A 20,350-nucleotide genomic window follows, 5' to 3' on the forward strand; every position below is an offset into this window, starting at 1 on the left:
TTGAAAGTGATTTGCTCCGAGAACTGGACTTCAGTTCCGTAATTGAAGAGTTTGCAGTTGTAAAAGCATGCAAGGTTGCAATCTAAGGTCTAGTAAACTGTAAAGCAAAGTGCCAAATCTGTACGTGTTTTGTCATGCATATATTCATACACTGCAAATTGTATAGAGGGATGAAATAAACTATTTTCTTTTCACATTAAATATTTGTCTTTTTTTGTATTAAATATTTTGTTCTTGAATCAGTTCATCTTTTGTCTGGGGTCCATTTCCATGAGCCCGAGATCTAATTGAAAATTTTCAGGCCATTCTCTAAAATTTCAAAATGTGCCTTAGGGCCAGCCGAGGCTTCATCCGGCACTGGTTGATACGGTGTTGTCATCATTATGATTCAGGTCAAGTGTCATATTTAACCAGGAGATTGGCTGCCCTGGGTCTCCAAGCCTTTGGTCACCTTGAACATTTCACATCGTTCAGTCCAGTCCACTGCTTATATTGGCCATCCAGGTGATTTTTAGTGGACCCCTGACTATCTTGCCTTCAACCTTGCCTTCCACCTCTTCTTTCTTCAACATTGAGGACGAAGGATATGACCAAGATAATCCACCTTACATTTCTTAATTGTTCCTACTAAACTTTTCTTTTGCGTAACTCTCCTTGGGACTTGTTAAGTTGCCTTTTTGTGGATGCAGGAGATTGTAATCATCCGCTTGAACACCCAGCAACTAAGTGTTAACGTTTCTTCACCCAGGGAGGAGTGTTGACCACACATAGCATTTAGCTATTCTTGTTTGTTTGTGTGATCCTTTGTCGAGATGTAAACATCTTGATCATATTGATGGAAGCACTTTTGTTTTCTTTACAAGAGCAAAGGCAGAACTGACAGTGGAACAAACATCAAGGGAAGGAATGAACAGGAAGAGAGGAAAGGGGGAAGGGGAGGAAACACTGAAAATAGAAAGCAAGATGGTTATTGGCTTATGAAAAGTTAAGAGGGGTAATAAAGATCATGGGTCAGAATTGGAAATGACAAGAGATGGTGGTGCACTGCTTGCTTGAAAAACTGGAGGGGAAAGTGAGACAGAACAGCCTCTGGAAGGTGGTTCCATAAACAGGAGAATCGAGAAATGAATGAAAAAATCACTCATGGAGTGACACTTGGTGAAATGGCACGGCACTCGGAAGAGCACATACCTCCACCAGGCTGAACAGTTTACATTTTGTATCCCACTGAGAGGTCGGATCTGAACCCGGACCTTAACCAAAGTCGAATTGGCTTGTTCTTGTCACTTAACCAATCATCCACCGAGTTTTGTCATAACTTGTCCACAACTTTTTGATATATCAGGCTCAACACAGTTTTTGGCCTCATCTCTAAATGGTGACGAATCACTTGAAAAATTCTCGTATCCAGATCCGCATTTGGATCTTCACCAAAATCGAATCAATTGGTCCTTTTCACACACCCACCATGTCCACAAATTTCATCCGAATCCGTCCATAACTTTCTGAGATATGCAATATAGTTTTTAGCCCAATCTCTCAATGGTGAAGAATCAGTTAAAGATTAAATAATTCTCGAATCCAGGTCTGGATTCGGATATTCACTAAGATTGAATCGATTCATCCGAGTCACACACCCAACCTGTCCATCAAGTTTTGTGTGAATCCATTCATAACCTTTTGAGATATTGTGCTATATATCATTTTGGCCCAATCTCTCAATGGTGAAGAATCACTGAAAAAGTCCTCAGATCTGGATTCGGATTTGGATCTTCATCAAATGAAATGTTGCTGTCCTCAGCTGGGTACCAACACACAAAAATTTCACAATGATTGCTTGAAAACTGTGGCCAAAAATTGTGTGACAAACAAAGAGACAAACGCAACAGACCACCATACTTGGCGAAAATTTGTTTTCGCCAAGTAATTAATGAAGATGTTCAGTGAGCCTGGATTTTGGAAGTTCACCAACTAGGGGGGGGGGGGTTACTGGAATAACATATGCATTCTGCAGTTGATGGGGATGGTCAGAGGACTGAGAGAGAGAGAGAGAGAGAGAGAGAGAGAGAGAGAGAGAGAGAGAGAGAGAGAGAGAGAGAGAGAGAGAGAGAGAGAGAGAGAGAGAGAGAGAGAGAGAGAGAGCATGAGAGTGCGAGAGAGAGAGAGAGAGAGAGAGAGAGAGAGAGAGAGTGCGAGAGAGAGAGAGAGAGAGAGAGAGAGAGAGAGAGAGAGAGAGAGAGAGAGAGAGAGAGAGAGAGAGAGAGAGAGAGGGGAGAGAGAGAGAGAGCATGTGAGAGAGAGAGAGAGAGAGAGAGAGAGAGAGAGAGAGAGAGAGAGAGAGAGAGAGAGAGAGAGAGAGAGAGAGAGAGAGAGAGAGAGAGAGAGAGAGAGAGAGAGAGCACGAAAGACAGCGAGAGAGAGAGGGGGAGAGAGAGAGAGGGGGAGAGAGAGAGGAGGGGGGAGAGAGAGAGAAACAGAGAGAGAGCGCGAAAGACAGCGAGAGAGAGGGAGAGAGAGAGAGAGAGAGAGAGAGAGAGAGAGAGAGAGAGAGAGAGAGAGAGAGGAGGGGGAGAGAGAGAGAAACAGAGAGAGAGCGCGAAAGACAGCGAGAGAGAGGGAGGGAGAGAGAGAGAGAGAGAGAGAGAGAGAGAGAGAGAGAGAGAGAGAGAGAGAGAGAGAGGGGAGAGAGAGAAGAGGGAGATGGGGATGCCTGCCCAGAAGAGAGATGAGGGTATGCTGAACGACAAAATGTTGTTGTCTGCAAAAAGGAACAGTGGGGGTTTTCCAGTGGATTGGTTTCACTTGGAGCTATCTATCTATCTCTGGTGGTATTGTGATTTCTGTGCCATATTCCCCATTCTCAGTTATCATGCGGTCAAGATACGAGCAGGAGCTTCTCCACTTGGTGCAATCCGTTGCCATTCACTGTTGCCTCCAGTCCTCCTGGCCGGTACTGAACCATTTTGATTTTTTACTTGGTATCACCATTTAATATTTGTCTTTTCCATATGTTGATTTGCATTCCGTCCAGAGATGGTGCACAATGAAAGTCAATCAGATGCCTCTTCGAAAAGGAGCATCCATGAAAACGCCGTCGAGAACCAATCCAAAGGTGTTGTCTGTGCTTTACCGCACTTACCACCGCCACTGCTCCCCCTCTCCGCCTCAAGGGGTTTTAAAGTTGATATTAAACTGTTCGGTCGAGTTTACATGACGTGTGGATGCGACGTCGGCTTGATGGGCCGAATGGCCACCTCCCTCCTGCACCCAAGTTCCTCTCGTGTCGTTCCCTTGTGTAACCACGACGACGAAGGTCGACAACGGGCAAAACCGCCACGAAGCCGAAAATCGCGGAGTTTCCCGGTAAAGTGTGACGTCACACGCTTTCCACGTGCGTCACTGCGCGATTCCCTTCTTTTCCACCCCTCCTCCTCCAGCACCACCTCTGCACCCCACACCAATTCGTCGCTCCTCCCGCCCCTCGCCGCGCTTTCAGGCCACGCCGCGTTCCTGCCGCTTCGATCTGTCGACTGTTCGCGCTTTCAGCTCTCCTGGGTAAGTGAGGGTGAGGGTGAGGGTGGTGCCGTGGAGGGAAGGTCTGGAGGGTCGGGGTGCGAGGGAGGTAAAGGGTGACGTGGTCTTGCCGCTGATCGCGGGGTCCGAAACGGCGTGGCCACAACTCCTGGCCTTCAGGGGCGATCAAAGGAAGTCGATGTCTCCCTTTAAAGTGTCGGCCTGTCCTCGGCGGAAGCATGTGCTCGTGTCCCGACATTTGTCATTTCGGCCTCTCACGGGATCCACTTTCAGGATCTCTGTCGTCCTTTCCATGGCGGCGCTTCGTTAACAATCGGCCCAAAAGACCGGCGTGTTCGTCCGGGTGTCGGATTCGGCACAGCTGTAACGCGCCGTCACCCTCGACCGTCACTCCCTTCGATCCATCGGGTCTTGTGGGTCGGGTCGCGATTCGGAGGCGAAACCTCGGTTTCCGAAGCCCAAGCAGAGTCGGGGGCTCACAGTGGTGGTGATCTGAACCGTTGGAACGACCTTGATTCCCCTGGAGAAGCCGCTCCTCGAATGTCTCGGAAATCCTGGCTCCCGGTCTCACCTCCGGGTCTCGCCTCCCGGTCTCGCGTCCGGGTCTCGCCTCCGGGTCTCACCTCCTGGTATCACCTCCCGGATTCGCCTCCAGGTCTCGCCTCCCGGTCTCGCCTCCCGGTCTCGCCTCCCGGTCTCACCTCCGGGTCTCACCTCCCGGTATCACCTCCCGGATTCGCCTCCGGGTCTCGCCTCCCGGTCTCGCCTCCCGGTCTCACGTCCGGGTCTCACCTCCCGGTATCACCTCCCGGATTCACCTCCCGGTCTCGCCTCCCGGTCTCGCCTCCGGGTCTCACCTCCCGGTATCACCTCCCGGATTCACCTCCCGGTCTTGCCTCCCGGTCTCGCCTCCCGGTCTCGCCTCCCGGTCTCACGTCCGGGTCTTGCCTCCCGGTCTCGCCTCCCGGTCTCGCGTCCGGGTCTCACCTCCGGGTCTCGCCTCCGGGTCTCACCTCCCGGATTCGCCTCCGGGTCTCGCCTCCCGGTCTCGCCTCCGGGTCTTGCCTCCTGGTCTCACCTCCGGGTCTCACCTCCCGGTATCACCTCCCGGATTCGCCTCCGGGTCTCGCCTCCCGGTCTCACGTCCGGGTCTCACCTCCCGGTATCACCTCCCGGATTCACCTCCCGGTCTCGCCTCCCGGTCTCGCCTCCGGGTCTCGCCTCCCGGTCTCGCCTCCCGGTCTCACCTCCGGGTCTCACCTCCCGGTATCACCTCCCGGATTCACCTCCCGGTCTCGCCTCCCGGTCTCGCCTCCCGGTCTCGCCTCCCGGTCTCACGTCCGGGTCTTGCCTCCCGGTCTCGCCTCCCGGTCTCGCGTCCGGGTCTCACCTCCGGGTCTCGCCTCCGGGTCTCACCTCCCGGATTTGCCTCCGGGTCTCGCCTCCCGGTCTCGCCTCCGGGTCTTGCCTCCTGGTCTCACCTCCGGGTCTCACATCCGGGTCTCACCTCCCGGATTCGCCTCCGGGTCTCACCTCCGGGTCTCACCTCCCGGTCTCGCCTCCCGGTCTCGCCTCCCGGTCTCACCTCCCGGTCTCGCCTCCCGGTGTCACCTCTCCCATTCAAGTTTCAAATAGTTTTACCAAGTGCGTTGCAATCTGGAGGATAATGTGGCGTAATCTTTTCAAACCACCCAGAGGATACGAGTCGTGGTTCAGGAGGCTCACAAATGACTCCATGCACGTGTTGTAAATCATTTTTGGGATCAGTTCTCTGTTTGTCCTCGAAAGGACTCGTACATGTATTATTACACGAACAAGTACATCATGTCACCTTGGGATGAATCACGAGTACAGAGGGCTGTTGTAGGCTGTAAAACGCAAACATTAGTAAATAATCACCATCGTGAGGCTCGTTACAAGACCATGATCCCACCATGCAGCCCCCCCATCCCCTGTTCCCTCCTCCCCCCCCCATCCCCCTTTCTCTCTTCCTCTTCCTCTCCCCACCTTGTTTTGGACCTTTAATTGCTAAATGGTAAGCGTTGAAACTTCATCTCTCGAACGTCGTCCGTTCATCGTGAAGTGGTTCGAAGATTGTGGTTTATTCGTTATTAAAATGTGCTTGTCAGTGGTTGTGGCTTTAAGCATTTAAGCCGTTCATCCTGCCATTTGTTGCTTCATGTCCTGAGACGTTGGACCAAATTGTGCGGACGTAATGCCCTTACCTATGAGCTGTCTCACGAGTGTGTGTGTGTGTGTGTGTGTGTGTGTGTGTGTGTGTGTGTGTGTGTGTGTGTGTGTGTGTGTGTGTGTGTGTGTGTGTGTGTGTGTGTGTGTGTGTGTGTGTGTGTGTGTGTGTGTGTGCTCTCCCCAACCAGGGTAACGACTGTCCGATTGGTGTTTCACAAGCAAGGCGTTCCATCACCAAATGTTCCTTCACTCTAATGAACGTCAAGCTCGCCGTCCCGTCTGCTAGCATTCGTCGGTCGTTCTTTTAAAAGACCCAAGGGGGTCTCGCAAAGAGTCGGCGACTTATCGCCGGCATGCTGAACAAATTACAAATTCCTGCCCTGACTTCCTGAGTCTGAGTGGTGACCCGTCCAGGACGATAACCCGAACCATAGAAACTACTTCAGAGCACCAACATTGTGCAGAGCATGCACGGTTCACGGTCTGATTTGTCCTGACTACCGCTGGGAAGGCAAAGGCAAAGCACCGAGTGTAGTCCTTTGCCATGGGGCGAGTGTGGCAGCACTGAACCTTCCTTCGGGTGGAGCATGAGAGACCTGTACGCATACCTACATACTTGTAGATTTATCTTGAGATCAAAACTCCCAGTACAGACAAGGTGCTGTATCTTGCAGCAAGCCATCTTGAGGAGGCAAAAAAAACCTTTTTAAGAGCCGCCAGGTATACCTGCCTTGGTGAGATTGGAGGTAAAACCCAAAAAGAGTAACATCAGTATTGTTATTCCAACACCTACCTCATCAATGTATCAGTAGCAGAATCCCAAAGCTTCCAATGCTCATGGGATAAGTAGAGTGGAAGCCTGGTGTTGGCTTAATGGTTAGGGTGACTGGCTTAAGATCTTAGGGTCTTGAGTTCAAGCTTCTGTCTTCTGTTGAATTAACACCAAGCAGGTTGACTCAGCCTGTCATCCTTCCAAGGTCAGTGAAATGAGTGCCAGCGTGCTCGTAACAGGAGGCATTGCATCAGCGGCACAGTTGTGCCCCCAAGAAAATGATGCAGCCAAGTAGCCACAGCCTGTATATGAATGAATAAAATCGTGGTTTTTATTTATTTATTTATTTATTTATTTCATTGGTAATTTTAACATGTTTACCGACACACATTAACTCATTTTTGGATGTTCAATGTTACCAGCTGAGATGGCAGATCACATTGTAAAGGCAAGTTGTGTTTCAGTTACCACCTGATTTTTTTATGGTGAGAAAAAGCACGGTACGTATGTATGGAGGATATGATATCATCATCATCTGATCGAGTGAACTCAGATACACCGTTCAACTGCTTGCCACTCGATTTTTTTTTTTTTTTTACTCCAGTCGCTACACCAGCAGTCAACTCCTGCTCGTGTAGTGCCCACACCAGGAATCAAACCCAGACCACCTGAGTGTACACCAGGTATCCTCACCACGAGACAGTGTGGGTTGGGATATGATATGCTTTGATATGTTGTAAAGAGGAATGTGTTGGTAAATTTGGTTAGGGAATGAGGAATAGAGAGGGTCGGCAGCTAGTGCAGCTGGTGGCGAGGAATGGGATGGCCAAAGGTGGTTCATTCTTTCAGAAGTGGGACAACCACAAAATTACTTACAGGAGTGGACTGCATAGAACAGCCCTGGATTTGTTGGTCGTAAGGAAGCGACATGTGGAGGATTAAGGATTGTCAGGTATTGGCGGGAGAGCATATCACCACCCAGCACACACCGGTAGTGTTTTGTTATGCACATGAAGAGAAGAAGGGAAGACCAGGGGTCTGATGATGATTAGGTGGGGAAAGTGCAGCGACAACGTCACCAAAAGAGTACAAGAAGCGAATGAGGGCCAGGTATGAGGAACTTGGGGAAGAAGCAGAACATTTGGAGGAGTGAAGAAGTACAGAGACATTTTGGGGAATTGCAGAAGTTTTGTGTGGAAGGACATCAGGAAAGGATGCATCGTCGAGGGATAGAAACCAGGTATGGTGGACGGAGGAGGTAGCGAAGGCAGTTCGTGAAAAGAAGGAGGTTTGGAAGAGGATAGAGAACATCAAGGACAGGGGGAGGCCGCCAAATGTGGGGTTGTTGCACCTGTTTGGGTAGAAGAAGAAAGCGAGGAGAGCTGTAGATAAGGCGAGGAATAATATAGAAGTGGACTTGCATAACAAGTTGGAAGAGCATGGTGGGTGGAACATGATATATAGGCTAACATTAACCTTAACCGTAACAGCTCGGCTCATGACAGGGATGAGGATGGCAAGGACATGAATGGGGGCGGTGATGAAGGATGGTGGTGGGACGCTGGTGATAGAGAGGGGATAGTATTGAAGGTGTGGGAAGGATATTTCAAAGAGCTCTTGATGGGAAGGAAGCAACGGCGAGCTGGAGCTGCTGTGTTACGTGGAGGGGAAAGTGGATTTGTTGGAGATCACAGGTAAGTGCGGATGGCATTGAAAGAATGAAGAAGGGAAAAGCGCCAGGCATTGATGAGGTGTGTACAGAGATGATAATTGCGGCGACAGAAATTGGAGTCAGTTGGACGAAGAGGCTGTTGAATGTGTGTATGAAAGAGGATTCATTTCCGGAAGAGTGGAGGACAGGGTTAATTGTGCCGATATGGAAGGTGAAGGGTGATGTTCAAGATCCGGGGAAGTACAGGGACATTACGCTCCTTAGTCATGTAATGAAGGTGCTAGAGAGGATTCTGGACAGGAGGATAAGGAAGAGTGTGGAGATGAAGATTGGAGAAGAGCAGCAGGGGTTTAGAAAGGGGAGGGGGATGACAGATGGGATGTCCACACTGGTGTTGACTTCATGGTTACTCTCAGACAGCTGGTGGAGAGGAGGTTGGAGGTGCAAGGTGAGATGACATTGGGATTTGTGGACCTGGAGAAGGCCTATGACACTGTGCTGAGAGTGATGGTGATGCCGACACTGAGATGGATGGGAGTGCTGAAAGCAGAAGTTTGGATGTACAAGGGAATGAAAGGAAGAGTCTTGGTTTGTCCTGGGATGTCTGAGGAGTTCGGCGTGAACATTGATTTGAGGAAAAGAAGCGCTCTCAGCCCACTCATGTTTATCATGGTGATGGAGCTGGTAGGCATGAAGGTAAGCGTGAGGGGTAGTATGAGGAGCATGCTGTATGCAGACGATCTGGCTGTTGTGGCGGAGAGTGGGCGGGAGATGCGGGAAGTACTGTGGGAGTGGATGGAAGCATTTGGGAAGCATGGGCTGAAGATGAGTATGGAGAAGACTGAGATGATGTAGGTTGGGCAACAGAGAAAATAAATTAATATCAGGTTCAGAGGGGAAGGAGATCAGGCAGGGAAATAGGTTTGAGTACCTGGGAGGAAGAGTGACTGGGATGGTAAATACGAGGCAGAGGGGCGGAGGAGGGTTCAGGTGGAGGAGAGTGGAAGGAGTAATGGCAGACAGACAGATATCAAGGAAATTCATAGGGAAGGTTCTGATGTCATGCGTAATGCCGGCCTACCTTCACAGTCTCGAAATGGTGGCACTGACAGAGCGACAACCACAGAGTTTGCAGAACAACTGGGTCAGGAGGATTGTGGGAGTGAAGAGGGTGGATCGAGGAAGGATGGATGAACTGAGGGAGGAGATTGGTGTGCAGATGAGCTTGATGGGGAGATTCGTGAAATGCCGGCTGAGATGAGGCAAGAGAGAATGGTAAAGGGAGCGGACAGATTGAGGGGAGAAAGGTCGGAGGAAAAGAGGTAGACCATGGTTGAGATGGGAGGAATGTGTGTGGAGGGATATAAATAAGGTGAGGGTGGTTGGAGAGTGGAGATAGTTGGCTGAGAACAGGGGAAAGTGGAGGAGTATCGTGGACAAAGCAGGGCAGAGGGTTAGGGTTGGTGCTATGTAACCTCACCCTTTATATAAAGGAAGAGAAGAAGATGTTGAATGTATGTATGTATGTCCAAAGTCTATAGTGAATTGGTACGTACTGCTTTCTTGCTTGACGTTCAGCATTTATAAGGTTAGAGCACGAACAAACAACGCTGAGAAGCCAATGGCAAACCATCCAGTGCAACCCATTCCAAGAAACTGCCTCGGCAGCACCAATGCTTTGTAAAGAGTATGGTGCATCAAAAATGTATGTCTGTCTTAAACTATGTGTCTAATCTATTTTGTCTATCCATTTGTCCAGATATATAGTGTGGTTTTATTTATTGATTTATTTTTTCAGGTGAACCACATCAGGTTAAACGGTGTTTGTTTGTGTGTTCATCTGCACACCGACACACAGTCGGCGTCATCTCGCTCACGGCAAGCACACAGGGCAACGTTGATACATTTTTTTTTTATGATGCTACAACGAGCAAGAAACAAAAGAGAAACTGGAATTCTATTACTGTATCAAAAAATTTCACATAAAGTGTGGGCACGTCCCCGGAGGGCTTTCTTTGTGTGTATACAGCACGGCGTCGTTTCAGGATGTACCATTTTGTACAGAATTTGTTCCTGGATGCCATCTTTGTGTATCTTCCCCCTTAATTTTGCAAGACGATTACATTTATCAGCAGTCACCATCACCAGTGCATTTCTCGACGTGTAAAATAACGTGGCTTAAATTGCCTGTGGAAGCTACTTTTACATATTTTAAGTGCTTTCTTAACTTCCGTCCGTTCACCAAAGAGTTGATGGTCGATTCATTTTTATCCTCATGTTGTTTGAAAAAATAAAAATAAAAAATCGGGATGTATTGTAGTCAGGTCTGTCTGTCTGTCTGTTTGTCTGTCAGTCACACTCTATCTTCCTCAATGGTTGGGCAGAAATTCACCAAAACCTGGTAGATGTGATCATCACGTGACAAGAAAGTGCGAGAGTAGTATCATTTTTGGTCCCGCTCCTGGGGCAGGGTCAAAAGGTCAAATACCGAAAAATGTAATTTTTTTTGAAACATTTTGAAACATTTCAAAAATAAAAACTTTGCATATACAATCAAGATTGGGAGATGCATGGAATATTTACCTTTTTTTTTAGGATTTGACCCCTGCTTCATGCTCCAGGGAGTGGGTCATTCCTGGTGGAACTTTTTGCCATCTTTCAACTTTACTTTAGGCGGGAAGCGTGGGGATTTGTGATGGCATGCCATCGACTTCACTCCAGTTACGATTATCTTTCAATGATCTCTCATTCAGATTCTCTGAATGTGGTTGTTGCATTTTGTCTTGCTCCACTAGGACCACTGATTGCAATCTTGACGTGATGTCGAGCGAAGAGAACAGCCGAACTGGCTCGAGCGCGTCCGATGCCCACAGACCCGTGGCTTCGCTCTGTCCAACGACTGTGGAGAAGGCTGCAAAGCAGAAATCCACCCCCAGAGATTTGAAGAAGATTTGTACAAGTGAGAAGAGGTCAGGAAAATCTTGCATCGCATGTGATTTTGTTTGATTTTAGTGTAAAATTATTTGGTGGGGCATTGAAAAGAAAACACAGCAGCTACCATGTGATTTTAACATTCGTTTACTGATTCCTGCTTAATCTGTGAATCGTTTGAACGAGAAATAATTTCTCAGAGGCTTTTGACATATGTCCAAAAAGTTATTTTGTTTTCGTATACAAAGTTTAGGTTAATGGAAGAGCAAGGTGATGGGGGGGGGGGGGTAGAAGGCAACACATTGTTAGTAGGATAATGATGTGGACATAAAACAACAAGGGGGATTAACAGACAGGGGTAGTGAGGAGGGAAGGAACAACCACCCTCTAGATTTGAGAGAGGTGGAATGGGAAGTAATGAGGATAGGAAAGGTCAAAGGTAGAGGTTGTGAATGACCTGAGATGGTGATTCACCGCCAACTTGAAAGGAGGGAAGAAGTGGGATTGAACAAACTGAGGAAGAACGTTCCACAAGCGGGAGGAACGAGGAGCGTTGGTGAGCAGCGAGCCTGTACTTTTGGAGTTTAACGAGGATGAGGCTCCTGGAATATTGTTTGTGACTTCTATCCCTGGTGGAGGATAGAACGATAAAAGAGCAGAGCAAGATCTGAGGAGAGGCCACCACCCTGTTGTGCTGAGAAAGCAGCAGACCCTGTGCTTCTGCGTCTTTGTGGGAGAGGATGTTGATGTTGAAAGCTTTGGATTCCACAGCATCTGGGAGTGATGTGTGTGTGTGAAGCAGGGGGTACCAGCCCATATAGGATATCAGTACTTTATTGAGCTACAGGTAAGGCCGTGTGGACTGTCAGAGGTCAGGTTATGCCTGGTGTTATCTTAATGGTTAGGGTGGTGGGCTTGGGATCCGAGGATCCCGAGTTCAAATCCCGCTTGGCTGTTGAATTAATACCAGGTGGGGTTGACTCTGCCTGTCATCATTCCGAGATCGGCAAAATGAGTGGTATCCTGCGTCGGAGTGGCGACCCGTCCAGGATTGTACCCAATAGCCAAGGAGACTGCTTCGGCAGCACCAACGCTCTGCACAGAGTATGGTCCCAATGGATGGATGGAGGTCAGGTTTACCGAGGAAGAACTTGGCATGATGGAGAATACCCATGTTGCGGGTGGTGTTTGAGGCCAGCTTTGATGTACAATCTGCCTTGGTGAGATCATGGCTGATAGTGTAAACCAGAAATTTGGGAGACTATATTTTTCCAGTGGTTGATTATGGAAATACACAGGTGGGTTTGTTGGCCATCTTTTTGGAGAGATGGGGTGGGGAACGAGAGGTGGAATGTGCATGTAAATTGAGAAGGAGAAGAAGGGAGAGAAATGGCACAATGATAGCAGAGGGACAAAGGGATGCAGATGAGAAAGAAGCCTGAACTTTGAAAAGTTGACGGGGTGGGGGGGGGGGCAGCGAAAAAGACAGGAGCAAGACCTGAAGTTCAAGAACGAGTTTAGTGATAATTTTCGTTTGCATTATTCATTCTAAAATCCTGAATGTTTAGCCAGTTGTAAAATGCAAATTATCATCAGTTTTATTGTACTCATTACGTGGCAAACATTGTAACTCTTGTGGCTGATTTGAGACCACGGAAGATGCTTCCTGTGCCCTGCACTTTATCTTGGAGAACTTTTTTATTTGGTGCTTTAAGGAGAAGAGCAGTTAATGAAACATGGAATGTTATGTCATTAATCATTCTCTTGCAGAATCCAAAAGGAACTGGCTGATATTACGCTGGATCCACCACCGAATTGCAGGTAAGTTATGTTAACCCGACTCAGCGGTGTAACGGATGGAATGGCTGCTCTGAGTCTGGGAAGTTGGTGGTTTGAAACCTGGCTGGGTCATACCAATGACTTCAAAAATGGGGTGTACTGCTTCCTTGCTTGACGTTTAGCATTTAGAAGGATGGAGCACAGAAAAAAAACAATCCGAGGAAAGCACTGGCAAAGCACCCAGTGTAACCCTTGCTATGAAACGGCTTCAGCAGCACCAATGCTCTGCAACGAGTATGGCACATCAATGTTTGTAATTTAAACGTTTTGGATTTGTTTTTGAAAGATCTTTCATCAGACATGTGTTTGATGCTTTCCAGCAACCTTGCAGCGATCACCAAACTCTATGCTTTTTCAGTCGTATCATTTTGGTGAAAACGATGTTTACCTCCACTACCGATTGTGGACAGAGGTTATGTGTTGACCCCTGTCTGTCTGTTTGTCTGCGAGCAGGAGAATTAAAAAAAAAAAAAAAAAAAAAAAAGATTCTTCTCCATTGAGAGATGGGCCAAAAACTATATCTAGCATGATGTTTCAAAAGGTTGTTGGATGGATTATGACAAAACGAGGTGGATGAGTTGGTTAGGTCACAAGAACAAGTCAAATTGATTTTTGTTCAGGTCCTGATGCAGATCTGGCCTGTCAGTGGGATACAAAACATAAGCTGTTCGGCCTGCCGGAGGGATGTGCTCAACCGAGTGCCGTTCGACTTTTTCATGTATTGATCATCGATGACTCTATCCAAGCAAAATAATTTGTTGTACGCGTCTGTATTCTTTATATTGCATGCAATGCATCGTGTGATAATCTTCGATTGTGTCTGTCTAGTGCCACTCCCAAGGGAGACAATATGTATGAATGGCGTTCGACAATCCTTGGACCCCCCGGTTCTGTCTATGAAGGAGGAATCTTTTTCTTGGACATCTCCTTTTCTACAGACTATCCATTCAAGCCACCCAAGGTAATATAAATATGTGTTTGAAAAAAATTCATCCTCGATTGCCTTTTTTTTTTTGTAGTGTTGAGGCTCGTGGAGGAGCGGAACGCATCAACAGCCGGGTTAAGAGACAAAACAGAGGGAGACTTGGATGGATAAGGTATGCGTGGAAGAATGAGAGCAAAGGGAGAACACAGGGTGGTGAACAAGGTGGATACAGCTGCAAACTCTCAATCACAGAAGTGGAAGGAAAACCTGGAAACTTGGAAAGATGTGGGCTTGAGGAGGGTTCATGGGTAGAAAAGATCATGATTTTGGATGGGGGTTGATCTGGGATGATGGTGAACAGCTGTCTTGAAGCCATGGAGGGAGGAATGAGATTGAAGAGAACATGGAAGTTGTTGGTTCCACAGGTGAGAAAAAAAAAAAGAGGAACAAGTAAATGGAGGTGAGCAGTGATTCTGGATTTTGAGATTTTCACCAGAAGGGGGGTTGATGGTGAACTGCATGCGCCCTGCAGAAACCTGAGCGGGACAAAGTACGGAAGGAGCAGAGGGTACAAAACCAGAAAGGAGGTGGTAGAAGACACAGAGACGACCGACCTAGAAGACGTAGAGATCACACCTGTGAAAGCGATAGGCTCATGTACTCGGCTTCATCGTGGGAGATTCCAATGATCTTGAAGGTCTTCGTTTCCATGGCATCAAACTGAGCAAGTTGCAAAATAGGGGTGCGAGCCCAGAGGGGAGAACAATACTCCAAGCTGCGGATGAAGGCCTTGTAGGTAGATAAAAGTTCCGAAACAATTGCCTTGCCTTCTATTGGCCATTGCATGAGCGTTATAGTCGCGCCTTGCACCTGTTGCTGCTTTTGAGCTGAGGGAGCAATTGTTGAAATCTACCTGTCCGGGTTCTTCCCCACATTGTTGCTCTTTGTTCCTTTCCACTCTTCTTTCTACTTTTTCACATTTCTCTTTATTCATTCGAATTCTTGCTTTTCCTTTTTCTTTTATCTCTTTTACTCCTTATTTCTTTTCTTTTTATCTATCGGTCCAGGGAGAAGTGAATTCTTGCAGAAAGTTTCCTGTAAGGCTCACTTGGCTGCACCTGGATGGGTTTGAGGATTGCGAAGTAGTGGCTGGAACTCAAATCCTGTCCAGGTTCCTCCTGATGACTCCATCTTTGCTCTTTGCTTGTTTGGATTCGTTCTAATGACTCCAATGCAGTATTTGGTCTTTCATTTGATTGCGACAGCCAACAGACGACGGCAACTAAGCGCCAGTCAAATCTGCGTTTGCTTTTTATGGCTCCGCTGACGAAGTTGCCGGTGGCATTGTGTTTTTTGGGTTGCCCGTGCCTACGTACGTCCATCCTAATTACCTCTGCCGTCCTAATTCACCCCTCTCTGTCTGTCTGTTTGTCTATTTGTGTGCAGGATATCTCAAAAAGTAGTGGATGGATTCAGATGAAATTTGTTGGGCAGGTTGGGTGTGTGACAAGGACGAATTGATTTGATTTTGGTGAAGATCCGGATCTGGATCCGGTTACTGGAATTGATCTTTTAGTGATTCTTCACCATTGAGAGATGGAGCCAAAAACGACGTACAGCATCATATTTCAAAAATGTTATTGGGCCCGATATGTTCTCGTGGATCAGGCATTGCGTGGTGGAGGTGCGTGCTCCACCCAGTGCCCTTCCAGTTTTCTCTGTTTTCTCTGCATCTGCTTATTTGATTGACACGAATTTTTCACCATATGTGTGACTATTCATGTAGAATGTTTTAATAATTATGATGTCATAGGTCATGTGGTGTGGCAGCCATGTTAAAAAAAAAATAGGAAAAACTTTGGGCGTCTGTATCTCCGAAACTGATACATGGAAAAAATTGAAACTTGGCGCATGTGAAGTACTCCCCATGGGCAAAAAGTGTGATTTTTTTTTTTGATGATGTCATAGGTGGATTCGTTTTGACGTCATAATTGCATACCTCGAACACTTTATCCGATCATATTGTTTTTAACTTAAAAACTTTATAAAATCTTCTTCTCTGAAATGGCTGAACAGATTGAGGTGAAACTTTACAGGTGTGATCACCTATCCATGAGGAACAAAACGTTTTCCACCTATCATGTCATAGGTCACATGGGTTGGCAGGTATGATGTTTTTTTTTTTTTAAGAATAAACTTTTTAAAATCCTCTTTTCCAGAACAGCTTGACAGATCGAGGGGAAATTTCACCCACATAATCCCCAAGCCTTGGGTCTACCAGGGTGTTCATGAATAATTAATTGGTCACATGGTCTGGTTGCCATATTGGATTGAATGAAAATGTGTTTAACATTCTTTCTCTTGAACCGCTTCATCAATCGACCTGAAACGTCAGTTATGATTTCAGTAGCCATGCGGAATATATGTTTTAAATTTCAACCGGATTGGACGCATGGTCTGGCAGCTAGAATTATTTAATATTTTGAATCTGTGTTCAGGAATTTAAATCAAACTTGGTACAAGTATGTATAATGATGTAATAAGATGGGTGGAGGGATATCTGGTGACGTCGTGATGTCAGAGTGCCCTTCTAGATTTTTATAGATTCCTTTTATCAGCTCTCTTAAAGTAATTACACAAATGATGTTCGAGCCTGTTGTTGAAGATCCGTTGCTGTTGAGAAGCTGCATTTGTACGAGAGAGAAATGGAGAAATTTTCAGTGCTTGATGACAAAATGGACAGATATCATCAGATGTAACAATGCGTCGGGCAATTGTGCAGTCTGATTAGACCAGTGAATCCAATAATACATTCACATGCAGCAGTTAGTATTCCATATTGTGTATTCGGCCACTTTTCTTCTGCTATTTGCGTCCCGCCATAGTCACATTCTTTGTCGTTCCATCCTCTGCCATCGACATTCTTAAACTTTTATAAGATGGACTGCCAAATTTTGTTTTATCTTAAGTTTCTATGCCTGGTGTTGGCTTAATGGTTCGGGTGGTGGCCTTTGGATCCTCGGGTCCTGAGTTCAAATCCTGCTCAGCTGTTCAATCAATACCAGGTGGGGTTAACTCGACCTGTCATCCTTCCGAGGTTGGCAAAATGAATGCCAGCTTGCTGGTATACTGTGTCGGAGAGGCGACCCGTCCAGGATTGTGCCCAATAGCCAAGGAGACTGCTTAGGCAGCACCAACGCTCTGCAAAGAGTATGGTCCCAATCTCCTCTCCTCCTCCTTTAGTTTCTGGTGTCTGTATAAACTTGGCAGCAGAAACGATTACTCTTAAAGCTGTTGTTTCTCTTCATGTGGATGACTAATGCCTCGATCCTATTGTCCACAATGTATGTATTATCCCGCATGTGCGAAGCAAAAAGTGGGGTTAAGCAATTGGTTCACCGATGTCTGTTTGTCTGTGTGTCTGGCCTGACTACAAACGTCAGTTTATGATCAAGGAACAACTTCATTTCAATTGAATGTTTTATTTTGAACATGAATCGGAAAACTGGCTGTGAATTTGTGCCGATTTCACATGCACAGACAGGAGTGAGATATATATATATATATATTTTTAGTCTGCCTGTTTGGCAATCAAGCAAAAATTTAAATCATTCCAAACAGGAAACTTACTGTTTTTAAGGACACAAACGGCAGGCACTAAGAAATATTGTAAGGTGTTAAACAAGGCGGTAGACACTTCATCAATGGCGGTCTTGTTTTTTTTTGCGACCTTTAAAATATTTATTCTATTTCAATTAAATTATGTATTTGAACACTGGAGAAGTCGAGTAACCTCCTTGGCACTTTCAAAACCCTTTCGCTTCGTTGTACTTGGACAAAATATTACGGCATTTTACATCTCAACCAATCAAATTTTCCTCTCGTTAACCCGCCCATGTTCTTGTTTTATTATATTTTTCCTTTTATATTATTATTATTATTATTATATTTATCTTAAGACTGTGCAGGGTAAGGTATTCTTTGTTTTATGATATTTTTCCTTTTATATTATTATTATTATTATTATATTTATCTTAAGACTGTGCAGGGTAAGGTATTCTTTTTTCTATTATATTTTTCCTTTTATATTATTATTATTATTATTATTATTATTATTGTATTTATCTTAAGACTGTGCATGGTAAGGTATTCTTTGTTTTATTATATTTTTCCTTTTATATTATTATTATTATTATTATATTTATCTTAAGACTGTGCACGGTAAAGTATTCTTTGTTTTATTATATTTTTTCCTTTTATATTATTATTATTATTATTATTATTATTATTATTATTATTATTATATTTATCTTAAGACTGTGCACAGTACAGTATTCTTTGTTTTATTATATTTTTCCTTTTATATTATTATTATTATTATTATTATTATTATTATATTTATCTTAAGACTGTGCACAGTACAGTATTCTTTGTTTTATTATATTTTTCCTTTTATATTATTATTATTATTATTATTATTATATTTATTTTAAGACTGTGCACGGTAAGGTATTCTTTGTTTTATTATATTTTTCCTTTTATATTATTATTATTATTATTATTATATTTATCTTAAGACTGTGCACGGTAAAGTATTCTTTGTTTTATTATATTTTTCCTTTTATATTATTATTATTATTATATTTATCTTAAGACTGTGCACAGTACAGTATTCTTTGTTTTATTATATTTTTCCTTTTATATTATTATGCTTATTATTATATTTATCTTAAGACTGTGCACAGTACAGTATTCTTTGTTTTATTATATTTTTCCTTTTATATTATTATTATTATTATTATTATTATTATATTTATCTTAAGACTGTGCAGGGTAAGGTATTCAATTAACACTAACTCACTTTGGTTCTGAGCTAGAAAAGTGGATTTTCCTTTATTTTTAACAACAGTATCCTTCAACACAGTTCACAACATCATTCTGGGGAACCATCTATTTGTTGCTTATGCAAAATGGCAGACTTTTGACTTGCCCTGGTCCATTGCACTCCCCTCCCCTATTCTCCAAATATGCTTCATTTGTGCAGCATTGATCGAAGGCTCATAATGGAGCTTGGAGATAAATCACTTGCTGAACAAAGACATTAGTAGAGATCGGTGTACTTTGACACAAATTACAAGGACATGAGTAAACAATGAAAAAATACTCATTGTATATGGGATTCAAACCTGAGCTCTGAACACCATCAGCCATCGGTTGAGATGACAAAACAAAATAGACCGACCCTATAATTACACCATATGGTGACTTTGGGGTCATTATTTATTGTGTTCATGGCATCATGATGAGCAGCAGAAGGTGAAGAGAATGATAAATGAAGAGAGCCCCTCCTGTAACTACTGGTGTGGTTTACTTGAACAGCTAACACTCATACGTGACAAATTCTCCGTCTCTCACTCCTCTCTCTCTCAGTCACGCATTGCCTAATCCCTCACAATAATCATTCTCTCCTGCACTCTCCATATCTCAGTCTCCTCTCCCCACAATCACTCGCACTTCCCTTTCCTCTCCTTCTTCATATCTCTTTTGAGCTCCCTAACATTCTGTCCCTGCTCCTCTTATACTCCCTTACTCTCACTTATCCTTCCCATTTCCCTTCCTCTTCTCAATTTACTTTTTTTTCACGTTACCCTTGCAACTCTATTCCATTCGTGCATCATCTATCTATAATTCCAGCAGTGTGTGTGTGTGTGTGTGTTTCTGTGACCGCTGTTTCTCGATAACCACCGGTCCGATCTAATTGAAACTTGCCAGATATATTGCTGGGGACCTGAGGATGTGCCTTTTCAAGGTTTGATATTAATCGGACAAGTGGTTCCCAAGTTATGGCCATTTATTTCCCAAACCAATGACAAGACACGTTGTTGCGTGGGCGTGGCCGAGGGGGAAGGGAAGCTCAGCCGCATTCGCCATTACGGGTTACAACATACGGGCTTCCGGATCCATTACGGGTTACAACGTACGGGCTTCCGGAGAGTGATGACTTCGTGTATTCTAATAATTTCTCGATTTCTAACGCTTATTTATAGATAAACACAATGCCCCAAGTTATGATCGTTTTCATATTAGACGGTGCATAAATTTCAGTAACATCAGAGTGCTGGTATGCTCCGAACCAGGAAGTAAATTTTTTTCTCTCTCTTCTCTTCTCTTTTTGTTTTTCCTTGCGACGACATTGCTGAAAGGCAAAATACGTTGGCGCTAATTGAATAATTGGCCATTAAAACTAAATTGCGAATAATTGTAACTGCGATATGCGAACTTCCGGGCAACGCACGTACGGGCACGCGAGAGCGAAGAAATGGCCTGTGTGGTTGTTGTTTCTTGCTCGCGGTTTGAATATTTCTTTATTAAATGTTGTTGTTTTTTTTACGGGCACGTACTAGTATAAGTAAATGTCCCGTTTTACAGGTATTGAGCACAACTGGTGTTACCTTTCATATCCATATTTGAAAGGCATCTTATCTTG

General features: G+C 45.0%; 1 protein-coding gene across 2 annotated transcripts in view; it reads left to right on the forward strand.

The window, feature by feature from the left end:
• Window positions 1–3,402: 3,402 nt before the first annotated feature.
• Window positions 3,403–20,350, forward strand: part of LOC147032396 (ubiquitin-conjugating enzyme E2 E3-like) — a 42,303-nt gene continuing 25,355 nt past the window's right edge. For both annotated transcript variants that reach the window (XM_085869996.1, XM_085869995.1), the window contains exons 1-4: window positions 3,403–3,555; window positions 10,964–11,137; window positions 12,870–12,920; window positions 13,767–13,899. In XM_085869996.1, coding sequence (XP_085726122.1) covers window positions 10,989–11,137; window positions 12,870–12,920; window positions 13,767–13,899 — 333 coding nt within the window. In that variant the 5' untranslated portion in view covers window positions 3,403–3,555; window positions 10,964–10,988. The remainder of the gene's footprint in view (window positions 3,556–10,963; window positions 11,138–12,869; window positions 12,921–13,766; window positions 13,900–20,350) is intronic.

The sequence above is a fragment of the Eptatretus burgeri genome, chromosome 2, assembly GCF_056783735.1.
Source record: "Eptatretus burgeri isolate ZD-2024b chromosome 2, Ebu_testis_v1, whole genome shotgun sequence".
NCBI lineage: Eukaryota > Metazoa > Chordata > Myxini > Myxiniformes > Myxinidae > Eptatretus > Eptatretus burgeri.